Genomic DNA, 19,778 nt, shown 5'->3' on the forward strand with positions numbered 1-19,778 from the left:
ACAAAAGAAATGTGTAGAACAGATACACATATTTTATTTAAAGAATACTATTATGATGATCATCACCGTATCTACCACAGATTAAGAAGCAGAACATTTGCATCTTTCTTCCAGAAGCAGCCTCTATCCTGGTTTTTTCTGTTAATCTTTCTCTTTTTAAAATTAGCTTCTCAGCCCTGGCTGGGTGGCTCAGCTGGTCGAAGCGTCGTCGGGTACACAAGCAGGTTGTGGATCTGAGTCCTGGTCAGGGCACATTCCTAGGCTGTGGGTTCCGTCCCAGGGCATGTACAGGAGGCAGCAGATCCATGTGTCTCACGTCTGTGTTTCTCTCTCTCCCCTCTTCCTCTCTCTCTAAAATCAGTGAAAACATATCCTCAGGTAAGGATTGAAAAAAAATCTTTGCACATTAATGTATAAGTACATATACATTTACACATATGTACATAAATGTGCACACACACATACACACGCATCCTAAATAGTATACTTTGTTTTGAGAGAGTGGTATTAAAAACAAAATTCTCGTACAAGTAGGTAGCGAGCATGTTTCAAAGCTTTCCCCGTTATTGAGGGTGCCTCGGAGAGCTAGCTGGCTTTAAGAGGATTTAAGGATTAGGTATTTATGTAGTACCTAGGGAAAGAAATGTCTCAATAAAATTGCTGAGTTACATATAATTGGCTACTGTTCCAAAGAGCAACAAAGTCATATCTTTGGGATTAATTTTTTCTACCAGGCTATAAAATCTAAACATCATATTAATTTTTGCAGTTAAATTCAAACCTTACAGGACTATAAACTGTGCCTTTATTAACATTGGGTTTTTCATTAAATAAACTGTGGTAACAAAATTCTCGCGCGCCCCCCCCCCCCCCCCCGATCGCAGATGAGATCCAAACAGGCTTAATAGAACATGCTAGAGCTTTTTAAATGTGAGATTAAAATTTTGTTTCCTAATTGTAGGCCCAAACCTGACCGTGAGGAAAGGACTGTATTGTCACCATTAGATGGAGGCTTCCAGGAAAAGTTGAGCAGAACAGAATGGCTTGGGCTTCCCTGCCTGTTTACGGGGCCCTTTCTGAGGGAGTCCGTGGGCAGCGATAGGAGTGGGTCCCGGGAAACGAGGTTCACCACCATCAGGGCACCTGGAGGGCGCCAGTGAGGACCGCGCTCTGCAAGGACAGCAGGACTCTGGTCCAGGGAGTATGTGGTCGGAGAGGTGGGCCGCTCGCTCCCCGGGCCCGCCTGCAGTTAGCAGGGTAGGTCGAGGCAGACCCCTCCTGTGCAGGAAGCGACGGTCCCCTGCTGACACAGGCTGCAGGGCTTCAAGGAGAGGGCACTGCCTCAGCCCAGGACCAAGGTCAGGCCAGCCCCGCTGAGGCGGGCGGGAATCTGGGCCAGTTCAGGGGCGCTCAGTGCCCGAGTGAGAGAGCTGCTGCGGCAGCTGGGACAGGGGTGCCTGTCCGGCCGCTCACCCTCCTCGCCTGGGGCACAGCGGCCTCTCCGTGGCTCTCCGGTGCTGGGTCTTTCCTGTGCCCTCTTTATTGACCTGGTAGCACTCAAACTCCAGCAGCTCCTGACAAGAGTAACATTTTTGGGAGACTTTGCCTGTCCGACTGTGTTTTGAATCTGCCGTGATACTTGATTGATATTATGGCTGGTAATAGAATTTTAGTTGGAAATAATTTCCCTTCAGCATTGTGACGTTGTTGCCCCGTGGTCATCTTGCCTCTGGTGCTGCTGCTGAGAATTCCTTTGTATGGGACTTATTTTTTTTTTCTCTCTCTGCAAACGTAAAGAATCTACACTTCGGAGTGTTTTAAAATTGAAAATGATGTGTCTTAGCGTGGGTCTGTTTTCACCCATCAGGTTGAGTATTGGACGGGCCCTTTAAAACCTCTGTTCTGGGGAAGTTTCTTGAACTATTTTGTTATTTTTCTCCCTGCTGTTTTCTTTGTAGTCTGTCCTGAAACACCTGCTATTTAGATGTAAACCTTTTAAAGATCTTCTAACTTTCTTACTTGTTTTCTTCTGGTTTCCACCTTGCTACTTACTGCTAGATTTTCTTAACTTTTATTTCCCAGCCCATGTATTTGGATTTTTAAAAAAATTTCCATGACCACATTTTTAATTTCCAAAGGCTACTTTTTAGTCTGAACGTTTCTTACCACAGCACCCTGTTCTTCCCTGATCTTAGCCAAAAGGCCAAGAAGGCGCATAGCATCCGATTCTTGTTTAATAGGTGCACTGTGTTCTCTTATCTCTGAGATTATCATGATTTGTTTTAAGTTTTCTTTCTCTGAATAGTTTTCCACCTTCCTGTCTGGAAGGAAAGTGTCTGGCTGCCAGTTTCCTGAGCTAGGACAGGGGAACAACAGCTCGTGTCCTATATATATATATTTTAATTTCTCTTTATTGATTTCAGAGAGAGGAAGGGAGGGGGAGAGAGAGAGAGAAACACCGATGATGAGAGAGTCATTGATCGGCGGCCTCCCACACGCCCCCTACTGGGGATCGAGCCTGCAACCCAGGCATGTGCCCTGACCAGAAATCTAACTGGCAGCCTCTTGGTGCCTGGGTCGGCCGACGCACAACCACTGAGCAACACCAGCTGGACTGGGACCGGGTACTTAAATCTGTGAATCAGTTACATAGAGAAGCAGTAGAGGGGAGAATTTACCAAATAACCCACATTTTGAATAAAAGTTGTTAAGGATATTACTGGGGGAAGTCATATAGTTCTAAAATTAAAGTCTTTAAAAATCTATGCCCCCTGTCCTTTACTTTGACTTTTAGATTTAAATCTTCTGCCAAAATTGGTGGTCCTTACCTGCATTTTATTCTTGTTCTGTGTAACTCACGAGTCAGAAGGCGAATAAGCATTCCCTGAGATTAAGTATGTAAAGTATCTTTTCCAGAAGTATTTAGCTGTCTGAATGATTCATGCACTTGGATTTAGGCCTATAAAATATTCCCAGTGTGAGAGCCTAGGGCCCGGGTTTATAGCAGCCCAGGGGAAAACCTGTCCTCCAGACTCCTTGGCCAGGCTTGCGCCCGCAGCGGTCACCACGCAGTGGCCCCCACCGGGCCGCTCCTCGGCTTCCAGGTGACGCCCGGCTCCTCTGCATTGGGGCTGCTCCTCCTGCTCTCTTCCCTGCGGGTGGTGGGAAAATAGCGTCTCTGCTCGAACTGAAACGGGAGCCCCCGTGAGGCTGTGGGGTGCCCGGCAGTGCAGGGCAATAGCGGCCGTGAGCCCAGACTCTGGAATCAGATCAGAAGGCGGGGCCTTGGCCGCCCTCCGGCTGGCGGTGTGACCTTGGCAAGTTAACCTTTCCCCAGCCCTCTCAGTAATGTGGGCGGTCAGAGCGGCCGCCTTGGCGCGCCGAGGGCTCCGTGGACGGCCCACGGAGGGTGCCTGGGCGTGGCGCGGGTGGTCTGTACCCTGTAGGCCCCTGACTAACAGCTGTGACCGGAGCAGTGGTGGGGAAGATGCAGGTTTCCTTTTTGTTTCCCTTCTGTCAGCTTGCTTGGCTCTGCCTGCCTAGACCTAATACCTGGACTGATCCTTCTATTTTGTTCAGCTTCTGATTTTTTATAACAGATTTTTTTAAATGACACAAATTGGAATTTAATCTCACAAAGGTGTTAGTTGCTTTCTCTGCTTGTTTGTTCATCTCCCGCTGCTGAGGGCTGAGTTCTGTTCATCTTTGTTTCCCCGCAGCCCCGGGCTCCCGGGGGACGCGCCGGGCAGTTAGCGTGTGCCAAGGAGACGCGGCGCGGTGGCAGCTGCCACCCCGGTGCGGCCCGGAGGGAGTCAAGCGCCACCGTGGCCAACCCCGGCCCCGTCCACGGTTCAGCTGCCACCCAAGTACTGGGCGCCTCTAATTTGTCCTCCTGCCTTAGCCCCTCTCCCAGTGGTTGCTGCCTGTGTCCGTGTCTGTGTCCGTGTCTGTGTCCATGCCCGTGTCTGTGTCCGTGTCTGTGTCCATGCCCGTGTCCGTGTCCGTGTCCATGCCCGTGTCCGTGTCCGTGTCCATGCCCGTGTCCGTGTCTGTGTCCATGCCCGTGTCCGTGTCCGTGTCTGTGTCCATGCCCGTGTCCGTGTCCATGCCCGTGTCCGTGCCCTTCGCCACCTGGCGTCCTCAGTCACAGCAGGTGTGTTGCGCTGAAGGTCCTGTGCCCCCTCCTGTAGTGGTTCTGTCCCGGTGGCGCTGGGCGGCCGGAGTGAGGCTGACGCAGCTGCTTCCTGCCCCCGGGACTGCGTCACTGTTCCCTCACCCAAAGCTCGCTCCTCAGCCCGCGCCAGCGGCCCCAGCGCAGCCTCCCCTCTGCCTGTGGGGAAGGAGGGGGGCGGCGAGCACCCTCTGCAGCCCCGCGGGGTGCTGATGGGCCCCCTCCCCGCGCCCACAGCCTGGAGCGGGCCTGCAGGCCGCCGCCGAGCGTCCCGCCTCCTTTGTAAGTTACACTCGCTCCCGTGCTCCTGTGTCACGGTTGCTTTCATGCTACACGGCAGAGTGGAGCGGCTGTGACAGGTCGGTTGGTCTGCAAAACTGGAAATGTATGCCATGTGGTTCTTTTTAATTTTTATTTATTTATATTTATTTAATTGATTTTTTTAGAGAGGGAGGATGGGGGAGAGGGAGAGACAGAAACATGGACGTGAGAGAGACACATCAATCGGCTGCCTCCCGGGTGCACCCGGCCGGGAATCGAACCGCGATGGGACTGCCCTCCAACCAGCCGCGCCGCGCCCGCGGGGCTGCACTGCAGCTCTTCACAGAAAGCCTGCTAATCCCTGCCTCAGAGGGTACAGTTCAGACTTGAGTGGGCTGAAGACTCTTATGATCTTGTCCCAAACAGGTTCATCACCATCTGTCGTTCAAATACCTTAAACCCTGTCCTATTCTTCGGAGCCCACATAATTTTGCATATTTTATTCCTTCTTTTTCATCTGTCAAACTCCTCTTTATGCTTCAAAACCCAGCAAAGTTTGTTCTTTCTAAACTCCTCCCAGCACGTAGTGTCCTATAACCGTTTCTTCATATTTTTATTATAGCATTTTTGTTTTATAGCCCACAGTATATGCCATTGATTTTTAACCTTTTTTGTCTCATGGCACACATAAACTAATTACTAAAATTCTGTGGAAAACCAGAAGATATATTTTTTGTTGACTGGACAGAAAAAAATGAGGTATAACTTTGACTTATTACACTGGACGGCTATTGTTGTGCTGGCTGTTATTTTTTAACTTGACAGTCTCAGGGAAAAGAGGTCATTGCCCCTGACTGAAGAGTCAGGTGTTGCATGTTTTAAAAATTCTTGCTGCCATTGGCTGAAAAATTGCTGGTATATATGTATATAGCACATGTCATAATGTAGTTATTTGTTCTTCGGACAATGTCTATAACTAGACTATTCTCTACATTGATTGTCTTAATCATTTTTATATACTCAGTGTCCAACACTAGTAACATTTAACACCCAGCAAAGAGATGGGCGAACAAACAGATGGTAGCACAGAAGTTTGGCTAAAGGAAAGATTTCTGAATTGGACGTGCTTGGGACTTGGGTGCAGGTGGGGTTGCTCCGACCACGCGTGTATGTTCAAGCGTCTGGTGGTTTCTCCTTTGCTTCTGAAAGTGTCCTTTGGTTCCCTATGTAAGCTGAGTTTTGGGAAATGAAAGTTTGACATTTGAATCACTTAAAATGTCCTCTAAAAAGGACATTTCAGATTTTCTTTCATGAGGAGTTACCTCTATCAGGGATGATAGCTGCCGAATGAGAAGGTCTGTGGGCCAGACCAGTAATCCTTAATTCAGTTCAGTAATCTTGGCTTTTTAAAAAATCGGTCCCAGGGTCCGTTTTGTGGGAGAACATACCAATAATTTCCTTGACCTAAAAAAGTCTTCGTAAATTTATTAAAAGCAGTCACATAGCACATTATCCAAGAGGTTTCTCAACGGGTAAGAAGCATCACAGCTCATTGCGCTAATTACAGTCACTTTTTAAAACGTCATATTTAAGAAGCTGTAGTTCATGCTCCGTGCAGCGGACTTTGAGGATCGGTAAGGAAAAGCGAGACAAGCCCGAGGCCCTCGCCGTGTGTATGATTATCTGTGAGGGCACCGGTATTGGTCCTGCAGCATTCTTACATATGTCTCTGCTTAGATACGTAGAGTAATTCTTTTTTAAAAAGGAAATAATGCTTTGGTACAGTTTTAACAGCCTGCTTTTTTTCACTTAGTCATTGCCATTTCTTCATGCCATTAAATGTTTTTCCAACGCAGATTTTTTTTTTGGTCTGCATTAAGTAAGCTATTTTACTTTAACATTGAGTCTATGAGTGAACGTTCAGATTTTCTCCGACTGGTTGCAGCCTTCAGTGAGCCTCCAGAGGCCCGTTGTCTTGGATTAAAGGTTGTGTGTGTGTTTCCACTTTCAGCCGGGGAGCCAGGGTTTGTATCTGCTGTCAGTTTCCATTCAGTGAGGACCGCGCCGTGATAAAACACGCTCATCTCTCGGCAAACGCCAACCATGAAACCCGCAGGCAAGTCGGCCTCCGCTGTCCCTCGCCTCCTGCCTAAGCGCCGCCCCAGGGACTGGGCTGAGGCCTCAGCTCCTTTCTCCTTCAGGTCCCTCGGCCGATTCTCATCACAAACCACAGCGGAGCCCCAAGGCCCCCCGGCCTGTGTCAGTCTGCAGTGTGATCTGCCCTTACCTGTCTCCAGACCCATTCCGAACCCCGCTGCACCCTGGTTCTCTGGGGCCAGCAAATTCTTCCTTGTGGGAGCCTGAGGGGCCTCAGGGCGTGTAGATAATGCACTTCCCCTGCTCTGCCCCTTTCGCTTCCTCTTAATCTAATTAACTTTGCTCAGCTTTTAAATTTCAGTATGTTTTAAAATGTTAGCATTTCCTTCATAGTAATTATTTGTATTACTTTGATGTTTCTTTGACCCTCCAACTTGAGCCCAGCAGGGATCAGTGTGTGGAAATAGCTATGTATGTTTATTATAAATAGCTGTAGAACTACTTAATAGGTTAGTATAGGGGAAGTTCATTTTATAACAGGAAATAAGACTTGTTTTAAACTTCAGATGTTGTCTTAAGTTCACGGTGACCTTCCTTATACTTACTTTTAGCCAGTTAATATTTAATCTTTGAAAACTGTTCATTTCCATGTCTGCAGAATGTCCTGATAAAATGTGCCCATAATGCATGCAGGCCAAGACTTCAATGTGGGTAAACTTTTACATGCTATAAAATACACAGATCTTACGTGTACACTTAACTTTTGACAAGTGTGCGTCTGCATAACCCCTCTCCTGGCCAAGGTGTAGAACATTTCCTTCACCCCACAAGCTCCCATACGCAGCCCTGGGCCCTGTGGGGGACCCTGGTTAGCTCGCTCTCCTCAGGCTCATTTCCATGGAATCGGACAGTATACGTGCTTTGTGTCTGCCTCCTTTCACTTAAATTATGTTTTTGAGATTTTTTTCTGTGTGGTTCTGTGTGTCAGTTCATTCTCTCTTGTTGAATAGAATTCTGTTCTCTGCTGCTGCCTTAAGGTAGCTCCGGAACAGCCTTTTATTCTGCTCTGGTGTCCGCGGGTCAGGGTTTGTAAGGGCACAGCCAGGAGGATGTGTCTCGACTCCACACACCTGGGGCCTCGGGGACGGCTTGGAGTCCGGGCCGATGCTGGGCCGGAGTGGCCTCCGCTAGCAGGGTCTGCTCACGTCCGCCGGTGATCCTGGCCGTTGGCTGGGACCGTACCTGGAGCTGGGGCCGGAGGCCTGCACGCGGTCTCCTCGCAGCACTGTGGCCTTGGATGTTTTACGTCACTTGGAGGACCAGCTGCAAACAGCATCGCCTTTTGTGATGCGTCTGGGGTTGCAGGGCAGGGGTTCCATAGCTTCACTTCTCTGCAGCTCAGCCCCAGGCCCTTGTTACTGGGCGCAGGCAGGGAGAGGGGCGTCGGTGCACCTCTCAGTGGGAGAAGCGCCATGGAATTTGCAGACGTGTGAAACTGTCATGCTCCCTTATAGCAAGTAGTGAGTCCCCTCGTGTCCCGGCACAGCCCTGCCCTGGTGTCCCAACACAGCCCTGCCCTGGTGTCCCAACACAGTCCTGCCCCAATGTCCCGGCACAGCCCTGCCCTCGTGTCCCGGCACAGCCCTGCCCTCGTGTCCCGGCACAGTCCTGCCCCCGTGTCCCGGAACAGTCCTGCCCGCATGTCCCGGCATAGTCCTGCCCACATGTCCCGGCACAGTCCTGCCCGCATGTCCCGGCACAGTCCTGCCCCCATGTCCCGGCATAGTCCTGCCCCCGTGTCCCGGCACAGCCCTGCCCCTTGTGTCCTGGCACAGTCCTGCCCGCATGTCCCGGCACAGTCTCGCCCCCATGTCCCGGCACAGTCCCGCCCCCGTGTCCCGGCATAGTCCTGCCCCCGTGTCCCGGCACAGCCCTGCCCCCGTGTCCCGGCACAGCCCTGCCCGCGTGTCCCTGCACAGTCCTGCACTCGTGTCCCGGCACAGTCCTGCCCGCGTGTCCCGGCACAGTCCTGCCCGCGTGTCCCGGCACAGCCCTGCCCCTTGTGTCCCGGCACAGTCCTGCGTACATCTCAGTGGAGATTCGTTTAATTTTTCTTCTTAACTGTAGTAGTTTTGGACCTAAAGTAAATTTGTGTTAAAGCCTTAAGAGAGGAGTGAGACATTTCATTTCTTAAAAATATTTCCCTTTTTGTCTTTGCAGTTGTGGAGCACAGTGTTGAATGAGAAGCGCGTGCGCGCGTGCGCGCGGGGTGGCGATGGCCGGCTTCCTGGATAACGTCCGCTGGCCGGAGTGCGAGTGCGTCGACTGGGGCGAGAGGAGGAACACGGTGGCTTCCGTGGTAGCAGGCGTGCTGGTGAGTGGGGGCCCCGGGCACTCTTAGGCGTCACCTCTCACCCCAAAAGTTAACGCGGTTTCTTTGAGCTGTGACTGCCCATTCAGAGCTGTTTATTTTGCTGTTTGTATAAATAATGACCACAGCTCTAGATGCTGTTACAGAACAGAATGGGGTAGGTAGGTCCTGGGTTCATCTGACTTTGTAAAACCTTTTCTTAAAAAATAAATGTTTTTATTGATTTCAGAGAGAGGAAGGGAGAGAGAGAGAGAGAGAGAGAAACATCGGTGATGAGAGTCACTGACCGGCTGCCTCCCGCAGGCCCCCGACTGGGGATGGAGCCCGCAACCCGGGCCTGTGCCCTGACCGGGGATCGACGCTGAGCCGCACTAGCTGGGCCCAACTGCATTTTTTGAAGCATATTTCAGTTTCTATTACATTTAAAAAATTCATCTCTTTCAGTATATAGTTCTATACCTAAAGTCCAGTAGAAAAAAATAAATTAAGCACAGCAGGACCTAAAAGTAACAGTGAAGCATCCTGCACACAGAATTCTCTCAGGTGTTTCTAAGTTTTTCTCGCTCTTTATGGTCGTCTCATCTGCACTTAATTTGTTTATGAAATTCATTAGCAACTTGTCTAATTTAAGTGCATTCAGCTTAGTTCACATAAAAGCATTACAGTTTGCAAACTTACGTTCAGTCAGTTAAGCGGTATTTAATCAGGTTACACAGTGAATCCCGTAGTGGGTTAAATAGCTTTGGAGACGTGGGCGCGGACAGCTCACTCGTGGAAGCAGAAGCAGGGGGCATATCAATCAAGGGAGGATCTTCAGAGAGGGTGAAACACCCCGGGGTGGGGAAGCGGGGTGTGGGAAGTCGGCTGAGAGTCGGGCTGCGGGTGGCAGAGCAGACGGCCCGTCCCCGGCCACCCCGTTTTCGTCTCGTGCTGAGAGCGGAGCTTCGGGATCTTGCACAGATCTCACGGGTTAGGCCCGTGCCCCGTGCTACGAGGGCTACGTAAACAAGCGTTCTTATTTTTTATTTTCCAACATCCAAAACTCGACGTAGAAATACCTTCCCTTCCACGCATGTGGCCTGTAGAGAAAGAGGGACGTCACAGAGCAGCTGTGAGCCGGGCCGGGCCGGGCCCGCGCTGCTTCGCTGACCCGGGCGCTCTCCAGTTTTTCACAGGCTGGTGGGTCATGATCGACGCGGCCGTGGTGTACCCCGCGCCGGGGCAGCTGAACCACGCCTTCCACACCTGCGGGGTGTTCTCCACGCTGGCCTTCTTCATGTGAGTACCGGGAAGTCCTAAAAACGGACTTTTCCTGAAGGGTTCATGCTGTCTGCTACCTGGAATAACTTTTTAAGTTAATTGATGGGTTCCTCTTTAACTGCTAAATAAGTAAATAAATAAATACATCCCCATTTTGTTGAGTCTGTGAAAACGAGGACTGGCTGCTGAGTTCAGTCAGGGAGCGTCGCGGCGCCTGGGAAGGTCGGCCTGTGATTTTCCTCCTCAGATTTGGTTAAACAGGTTATTTACCGTATTTTATTAGTCCCAAGGTTATTTTTTATATTTTAATATCTCCGAATGTCAGGGTGCTTTTTATAGTCCATGGTATCTTATAATTATAGTTGATAACATTTTTTCTTTCTTGACAGTTTAAAAAGTAATGGTGAATTTTAAAAATCAGTGCATCTCAGAGTTAATGAGATATGTTACATTTCCAGGTTTTTAGTAGTGAGCATTGTCTTACCCTCTACTTTCACCATGGAGGGTTGTTTTTAAAAATGGATTCCTTCACTGTGTTTGCCAGTATTTGGCGAGGGGGGGGGGGAGAGGTGCAGAATTGGTCTCAAATAAGAGGGAAATAGCTTTTTAAATTTTTTTATTGTTTATTTAATTTATTATTATTATTACTTTAAATCCTCACCCAAGGATATTTTTTCCAGTGCTTTTCAGAGAGAATGGAAGGAGGGGGGAGAGAAAGAAACATTGGTTACCTCCTGCACTTGCCCCAACTGGAGCCAAACCTGCAACCGAGATATGTGCCCTTGGCCAGAATCGAATCTGAAGGCCGACGCTCTAACCACTGAGCCAAACTGGCCAGGGCAGCTTTTTTTTTATTAAGTCATTTTCAGGTTTATCTGTTATCTCACCTCATAAAAGAGTTTGAAAGCTTTTCATGGATGTCTTTTTAAAAAAATATATTTTAAAGTTTTTATTTTATATTATTTACAAAGTAAAAGTTTTCCCCTTAACTTAAACGTTGAGCCACTGTAGATAGTAATCACTCCATCAAACTTGATTTATAAATAATAACCCATCAGTTTGATGGTAAGAATTTGGTGCCCTGACTGGGAATCGAACCCAAGCCCCTTTGTCTATGGGATGAACACTCTAACCACAGCAGCCAGGGCATGGATGTCTTTTGATAATTAAAAAATATGCTAGACATGAAGATTTTTAGAATTTTCTTCTGTCAGGAATTTTTTAAAAGTTTAAAGTGTAGAAGATGGAAGTACTTACGTTCGTTCAGGGTGCTAAGAAAAGGCGATCTCTGCCACAGAAGCACTTACACTGCAACAATGGAATAAAGGGTCTGACTGCTCTCCAAGTGGAACAGAGAAAATCGCTCAGCACAAGGAGAAACCTTGAAACTCCTGTAGCGAGAACCGTAAATGGGCCGACACACACTGAGTCGCCCATATAAATGTACACCAGGCAGAGAAACCAGAAGAATGGCCCTCTCCTAGTCTCTGGGGCCCAGTAATGTAATCTCTTAAAATTAAGGGTGTTTCCTGGGCGTACTTAGGAAAGACTAGCCGAGCACTTGCCTCGGCCAGGGTGTTAAGTTGGCAGGAATGTTCGGTTCCTCAGGTGCTGACTCCGGTCGGGAATGCCTGCCTTCTGCATGGTAAGTAAAGCCCGTGACCATTTCAGCCCCACGGGAGCTCATGGATGATTGTGTGTCGTTGCAGGATAAACGCCGTGTCCAATGCTCAGGTGAGAGGCGACAGCTACGAAAGCGGCTGTTTGGGAAGATCAGGTAAAGGCCCACGAGGGCCCCCAGCGGGCAGAGCGGCCTCTAGGGAGCCTTCCCGAGGACTGGCAGCGATCGCGCGGAGCATGTAGAAGTTGACTTTAAAGAAAGTTTTAGTGTTATTTGAATCCTTAAGAAAGTGGAAGTTTCTGCCGGGAGTGGCCCTTTGTGTCAGGTAATACTGCCCAGAGGGTACGATAAACGGTTCCGCGCAGAACCGGTGGTGTGGGCTCCAGGCTGCTCCGCCGGGCTGGTGGCGGGTGGGTCTCACCCCCGGGGATGACCAGCAGCGCCGCCTGCGGACGCGGAGCGCAGCGAGGGCCCCAGGGACTCAGACTTGGGCGGCGGTCCCGGCCGCCCTGCTGGCCCGGTCGCCACCCGCACAGCCTCAGGGAACTGCTGTGTGTCCACCTAGAAAGCGTCCTTTTGGAGCGTGAGTTCCTTTGGATCGCCACTCAGCGCTGCTTTCCCTTTCCTCGGGTGTGACACGTTCGCCGGAGCCCGGGAGCCTGTTCCGCGGAGTCGCGCTCCGGGGGAAGTGGGTGGGAAGCTCTGTTTCCAGCCTCCGAGGCCCGGGCGGGGCACTTGTGGCTTGGCTGGAATTTGGGGTAGGGTTTTGGAGATTAGGTGGGGATTTTGAAAGATTAGGGATATTAGGAAATACTTACAGAAAACTTAGTGTGAGCCAGAGACTGTCCCGAATGCTTTACACACACTGACTCACCTGTCACCATGTTCCCACGAGGCAGGGGCTCTCACTGTCCCCACTGTTAGACCAAGGAACCGACGCACAAAGAGCTTAAGTGACTCGTCCGAATTCACAAGCGAGGGAGCGGTGGAGCCCGACTGAGCTCTGCATTGAGCTCTGACCGTCCGGCTCTGCGCCCGGTCGCCAGCCACCCTGCGGTGCTCTTTCTAGGCGAGGAGCCTTTGGTCTCTGTCTGGTGTAGTCATGCGTATGTGTCAGCTTGATTGAGCATAATTTATATAAAATATAAAATAAGACTCACTGATTTAAAGTGTACGGTGTGGTGAGTTTTGACAAACGTATGGCGTGTGTCACTGCCACCACATCACGGTGAGAGCATTTTCCTCCAGAAAGTTCCCTCGCACCCCTTGTGCTTAATCCTGCCCCCCCCCCGCCACACCCACCTGCCTTCTCTCCCTATAGCGTGGCCCTTTCGAGAATTTCATATAAAAGGAGTGATAAAGTAAGAATCATAACACTTTACACCAAATAAAGAAACTCTGAAGAGCTTAGCTTTTTAAAAAGAGTTTTAATTAAAATTTGTTTTTGGTGGTCAGAACCCTTCGCATGTGATCTACCCCGAGCACGTTTTAAGTGCACAGCACAATGTGGCTAAGTCCAGGCACGGTGTTCGGCAGGTCCCCAGCACGCACACGCTCCTCTAGGGGGCCGGTGACAAAGGACAGGCAAGCCTAAGTTAAAAGTGCACCTGTGTGTGTGTGTGCGCGCACGTGTGTACACGTGTGCCCGCGCCTTGTGCCCCGGCCTCGGCAGGTGGGGTCGGGACTGGGGGAGAGCACAGACTGAGAAGCACGTATTAGCGAGTGAAACGTGCAGAGAGCACAGGATAATTAATGTGATGATTTTTCTTTAAAGACTAATGTTACTGGGAACTATTTTCTTTGGAAAATGTCATCGTAACTTACCTGAATTTTTAGCTTAAAGGCAGGACTTGTATTTGCCCCGGGTGTCTGGATCCAGAGTCCGTGCTTCTAGCCTCGCTGAGTCCTCACATCCCAGTCCATGACTGTTCCCTGCGCAGCTGCGTGTTTCTGGGCGGGGCACCCAGTGCGGGCTCTGGGGGGCTTCAGAAATTGAGGGCGGGCTGTTCGGTGGGCTTGCCCACGTGTCGCACCGTCTCGAGTGATGCAGGCGTTGAACACTGGCCCTGACGCACTCGCGACCTCGCTCCTGCGCGGCGACGGCCGGCTGAGCGACATCTGCTGGTTCTAATAGGCGGTCACTTTGATGATATATACAGCAGGGTAAATTTTCAGGTAGGGTTTAACTCATCGACCTAGTCAAATAATTACTCGTGGAGCTTGCCTAGCTTAGTTCATTTAGCTATTAGGTCTCTAGCCAGGAGAAGGGTCACTTCCCTTTTAGTTTTTTAAAATCTTCGTTCCCGACCCGTTACAGCAGGTGCATGCACAGCGGCGTTAGGCTAGCAGCGTTTCTAGGGCTTCGCCTTCCTGGGACAGCTGCCGAAGGCAAGCTCACGCGCCTGTTCTTCACGCAGGTGCTCGAGTCTGGCTCTTCATTGGTTTCATGCTGATGTTCGGGTCACTCATTGCTTCCATGTGGATCCTTTTCGGTGCATATGTTACCCAGAGTAAGTATCTGCTCCTCCTTTGCTCATAGGGGACATTCAGATGTGCCCTGTAGGTTCGGCCTGGTCTGTTTCTCCCCCTGGAGTCGGTTAGTTTCATTCTCAGGCCCCCTGACGCTGCGAGTCCGTGTGAAGGTGCAGGGCGGTCAGTCAGCGGGAGAGCGGCTGGGACGCGCAGCTGCCTCCAGAGCTCCTGACGTCCTCCCTTGCCCCGGGCAGCAGGCTCTGCGCTAGGGGCCCATTCCTGAGGGCGTGGCAGTAAAGCGAGAAAGCCGTGCAGGTCCCTAGTCCCTCCTGCACGGCTCTGAAACCCCAGAGTGCTCACAGCCACTCTTCTCGTTACCAGTTTGGCAGCAACACCAGACCTAAGAGACGTGGGCTCATTATAGTCTTCGTTCCACTTAATCCGTCTTCCAGTGAATGTGGCTGCATTTGATTGTGGATGCTGGTCCATAGCTGGCTGGGTTTGCTATGTAATATTTATACCCAGTGTTACCATAGCTAGAACCATAGCAGTTACTTAGACAAAAAGAAAACCTAATAAGTTTGTTGTCTTTTTTTTTTAAATCTTCACCCGAGGGTATTTTTTCCATTGCTTTTTCAGAGAGAGTGGAAGGGGGGCAGAGAGAGAAACATCGATGTGTGAGCGAGACATCAGCTGGTTGCCTCCAGCAGGTGCCCTGACCGGGGCTGGGGATGGAGCCTGCAACCGAGGTACATGCCCTTGGCCAGAATGGACCCTGGGACCCTCAGTCCGCGGGCCCACGCCCTGCCCACTGAGCCAAACCGGCCAGGGCAAGTTCACTGTCTCCTATCCAGAGTGAGAGCCGCCCTTCGTTTTGGGCGAATGAGACGAGCATTTTCTTATTTCAGGTTCACTGTTGGCGCCTTAGAGTTAAGGAGTCGCGGCAGTGCTGTGCGAGGCGCGTCCCAGGAGGCGCTCACTGTCGCCGCCAGGGCCTTCTGTAACCTCCTGTTGTGCTTTGTGCAGATACTGATGTTTACCCAGGGCTGGCGGTGTTCTTTCAAAATGCACTTATATTTTTAAGGTAAGTTGCCTGATTCCTTCACCACACTTAGAACACCTGCAGAAATGTCACCTTTCTTGTAAGAGCAGCATGTGCGATGGGACGCGTGTGAATCCCTTAGATTAGTTTCAGTGCATGGAAGGCGGGCCTTCTGCTGCGCAAGAGCCTGCTCCCTCTTTATTACCTTAACTCGCTGACGGGTCACGAGACAACTCGCGTCTGCACTTACATTAATTTCAGTCATTTTAAGGTCTGAAAGCAATGTAGAGTTTTAAAAGAGCGGAAAAGTAGCCAGTCTCACGGGCGAGTTCTGGCTCGAAATAGCCGGTCAGCAAGGTGCTGACTGAAGCACCAGGCGGTACCTGGCGCCCGATGCTCAGGTGTCACTGCTCCCCGGAGAGACCCAGGCTGCTGCTTCCACTCACACACACTATGGCCTGTGTGCCAGCGAGGCCCGGTGTCTAAAGCACGTGTCTGGGTCCCTTCTGTCCCCCTTGCGCGGCTGATGCTTCCGATCCACAGCCAGCGCCCGGCCCCAGGGTGCCCCGTCTCACTCCTGCCCCCGCACTTTGCGGGACAATCCCGGCTCTTGTTTTGCAGCTCAGTTCAGCCACCACTGGCTCAGGAAAGCCTTGGCCTCTCACTAGGTCAGACCCTCTGTTTCGCTCTCTTGGTACCACGTACCCGCCTTTATAGCGTTTTTTCTGCAGCGGGGACCTGACGGTCTCCCTCAGTAGACTCTTGGCTCCATCAGCGCGCGCACCCGTCTGGTTCTGGCTCGGTCGCGTCCCCAGCACCGGCGGCACTCGCTGTGCGGCGCCGACCTGTGGAGTGCAGCCTGGGCGGCCTTCGGGTGCTTCAGTCGCCGCAGCTCAGACACAGGCCCTGCGAAGGGAGCCCCCCCCAAGTTCCCGTCCAACAACTTCCAGGCTTTAGGGCAGGGCCAGCCGGCTGCTGGGCAGGGCAGAGCAGACACGCCCGCAGTCTGCACTGTGGGAGCCAAGGCAGAGGCGTCGGGTCTCCCACGCACGTTAGAAAGTGAGTTTTCTGTTGCCTGTTGCGTGTGCTTTTCCTCATGGTTTATTTCACTATTTTATAGCACTCTTATCTACAAATTTGGGAGAACTGAAGAGCTGTGGACCTGAGATCACCTCCTAAGTCACACTTTCCTCTGTCACGTTCTATTTGTAGATACGTTTTTTATCTTTTAATATAGTTTACACATTGCCAAACGGAACAGACTGTACATTAAATGTTGTGTTTCTTTCCACTTTTATGCTCTGAATTTGGAAATAGTTTTATGAGTTTTCTGTTTGTTTTTTAATGAATAGATTGTTAATATGTACATAAGACCAGGCAGATGGATGGTGAGTGCCAGTCTCTCATTCCTGACTTAGGGCTCGCCTGGCTCCTGAGCCAGGGCTGCATCATGTCATTGTAGAGTTAGCGACTTTGTTTCAGCATCTCCAGATTCCGGAGATGTTCGAGAAAGCACAGCTCCGTGTATCTGAAATAAGCCCGAGCCATTAAGAAGGGTATTTCAGCAAGTGGTAATTTATTTTGTCTTAAAAATGAGATTTTTTTAAAGGAAACATGTTTGTTCTTGTGTATTAAAGAAGCGTACTTTTATATGAAGATTTTTTAAATGCCCGAAGGACTCGTTTGAAAGCCTCTTTTAGGAACAGTTCCTTCACTGTGACTGTGTTCGAGGAGGGGTGGTGCTCGGGAGGAAAGCCGGGTTTTGTGTGGTTGCCGTGGAGAGACTGGGGGCGGCTCAGCAGCAGGCGTCTCATAAAAGCAGCTCAGAGGCTCCGTCTCCTGGGTTCTCTCGACCGCTCTCTGACTGCAGATTCAGCTCCTCGCAAATCCGAGACAACTGCATGAGCCACGTGACAAAAGTGGACTAATTAGTTTCATGATAAAGCCCTTTTTTCAAAGGGAATTCTCGCCACCTGGTGAAAAATTAGGAGTTTCGTCCGCTTAGTTCCCACTGCGGGCCTCTGCCCCAGCTCTCGAGCTTTGGGGGAGCACTTCCTGCAGATAGGTCTTTACCCTGAAAGTTCATCGTCCAAACACCTCCTTTGCTGGGTTCGAAACACGCCTTTGCCCTGGGCCTGTTCCTGCGAGCTTTCCATGGCTCGCTGGGCCTCTATTGCTGCTGTTGGTTTCCTTGGTTCTGCGGCTTAGGGTGAGGGATTTGATGGAGCCTTCGCGAGAGGCAGGATGACAGTGGCATCACCCGCAGCCCCGACCGCGGGCCTCCCGCGGCTCCCCCCCCCCCCAGGGGCGCACCGCGAGGCGGCGCTGACCGCTGGGCCCCGGCCAGGCGCCGTCCTGTTTAATGCTCTTCTTTGGTGTCGCTTTTCCCGCAGAATGTCAGTGAAATTGTCTTGCTTCCAACGCACTGTAAGACTAACGACCTTTTCCATTCTCCTGTGACCTGTTGCAATAAATAATTACTCCTCGCACATCCTGATGTTATTAAATCTATTGGAGAAAGCAAACTCTAAAAAATTGGTGAGCTGTTCATTTTTTAACTATTCAAATGGACTCCATCAAAGAAGCCGTTTGTCTTTACGAAAGGAGTGGAGGGGGCTGTTCCGTGACCTGCCCGCCAGCTGGACCTGCGAGAATGGGGACTGCTGGCAGCCGACCCCCTGCAGACCGAGCGTCGCCCATGCTCATCCTGACAGCACCTCCCCAGGCTTGTCCCGACCTGGTCCCGCATGGAAAGGAGTCTCCCGTACCTGGTAGCGTTCATGTTCTAGCGCCGTGACTGTCCCCCCACCCCCCACGACACTGATGACACAATGCTGGCCTGCGAGACTGGCCTCCGCTGCGGGAAACCCCGCAGGCCCTGTGGGCCACCTTCAACAGGACGGGCTGTGAGTCCGCAGACGGGCCCAGGCCCAGGCCCAGGCCCAGGCCCCGTGGTAAAGTTGGGGGAATGGTGTGGTTGTGTGGGAAGGACCTGCGCGATCCCCGAGGCTGCCACAGACCGAGTGCTAGCCCGCCGCCAGAAGACGTGGAAGGTGCGAGATGCAGGCCACGCCTTCCTGTCGTAGGGCCCCGTTTCATAAGGCCCTTTGCTGCTCTACTGCGACCACAGACACTTACCGGCAACTTTCTGTGTCCCCTGCGTAGTCCTGCTCCCTTCTCACAGAGTGGAGGGGGAATGTTTGTCTGGGGCCAGGCTGATGGGGCAGGGATGGTGACTCAGGCTCCCCCCCCCCACGGGAACCCCTGCGCTTCCCCAGCTGCTCTAGACCCCAGTTCCTCCAGAAAAAGGGCCGTGGTCAGGAAGCTGGGACACCGGCTGAACAGGGTTAAACATTTTTTCCCTTAAAGTCTTTTGTGAGAGCTTCCTGTAGGTGTCCGTTATGGCATGTTTTCCACACCCGAGACTTGGAAATGCCCCCCCCCCCCCCCGGGAGGAGCACTGAGAAATAGAACTTGGGGAAGCGGCTGCTATGGTGGCTTTAGAAGGACAGGCAGGACGCAGGGAATTAAGAGGGGAGGGAGCTTAGGTGTGGATGCCACCGGCCTCAGGGAAAGCCCGTGGCCAGCCTCACGTGCTAGACATCCCTGGTTTGGGAGCTGGGATTCTTGGGGCTCTACCCATTTCTGTTTAGGTGGGTTTACTTTTCCCTAAATCTGGCACTGCCCCTTGTTAGCTACGTGGCCCTGAAGCTCTTTGCCCATTTGTGGTGTTTGGAATTGCGAGCAGCACAGTGACCAGTAGATGTGTCCCCCCCCTTTCCCCATGGCCCTGCCTGAAGGGTTGTTGCCTTCCCCATGGGATGGCTTTTTCACCTTTTGTCACAAGGTGCCGTGCCACCTTAAAAAAAAAGTTATATCTGGTTTTTTGTTTGGAACCTTCCAGTGCTTGCTTTTTTGTAGCAGGTTAAATCGTTTTACATAGGGTTTCAGGCGACACTATATGCCTCCTCAATTCTTTCAGCTGTAGCAAATAGGCTGTCTTAAATTTCTGCAGGTGGGTTGGCAGGGCAGGCTTCCCAGACCCTTGCTGGACGCCAGTGCAGACAGCAGCCCACCTCTGACCTGGGGCATCTGGGCTGTTCCCGCCCGAAGTCCAGACAGAGACCGGAGACCTCTCAGGAACAAATGGCATTACAGCTCATTTCCAACTTCCTAATCCACATGCCAGAGAGTGATTCAGGACAATGTTAAGTGAATTACCTCCTGTTATGAAGTCATGAGACTAAGTCTTTATTTTGAAATAACCTCAGATTTATGTGCAGAGAATTCCTGAATAACCTTGAGATTCCCCAAATGTCACCTTTTTACTACATTATCTTTAGTAGATTTTTTTTTCCTGAGGTGTTTGACAATATGCTCTCATGTGAGGCCTTTCTACCCTTAAATATGCCTGTTTATTTCCCCTAAATCAGATACCAAAAGCAGGAAGTCAACACCAACCCAGCACTAAGCACTTGCCACA

At 51.0% G+C, this 19,778-nt stretch overlaps 1 protein-coding gene across 11 annotated transcripts in view; it reads left to right on the forward strand.

Annotated features, from left to right (window-relative positions):
* The window catches only part of TMEM50B (transmembrane protein 50B), a 38,910-nt gene that overhangs the window by 11,098 nt on the left and 8,034 nt on the right, over window positions 1-19,778 (forward strand). For 6 of the 11 annotated variants that reach the window (XR_013998959.1, XM_081139326.1, XM_081139327.1 and 3 more), the window contains 5 exons: window positions 8,750-8,903; window positions 10,066-10,178; window positions 11,870-11,937; window positions 14,199-14,291; window positions 15,280-15,337. Coding sequence is in view for 10 of the 11 variants with exons in the window: in XM_081139326.1 (XP_080995452.1) it covers window positions 8,769-8,903; window positions 10,066-10,178; window positions 11,870-11,937; window positions 14,199-14,291; window positions 15,280-15,337 (467 nt within the window). In the remaining variant the exon portion in view is untranslated. Of the gene's footprint in view, window positions 1-3,374; window positions 3,494-3,719; window positions 3,867-4,408; window positions 4,531-5,167; window positions 5,192-6,443; window positions 6,549-8,749; window positions 8,904-10,065; window positions 10,179-11,869; window positions 11,938-14,198; window positions 14,292-15,279; window positions 15,338-16,415; window positions 17,826-19,778 lie in introns of those variants that run through there. The other 5 variants (XM_081139332.1, XM_081139324.1, XM_081139325.1 and 2 more) reach the window with 5 other exon arrangements.

This window comes from Miniopterus schreibersii (genome assembly GCF_964146895.1).
Source record: "Miniopterus schreibersii genome assembly, chromosome: 5".
In the NCBI taxonomy this organism is placed as follows: Eukaryota; Metazoa; Chordata; class Mammalia; order Chiroptera; family Miniopteridae; genus Miniopterus; species Miniopterus schreibersii.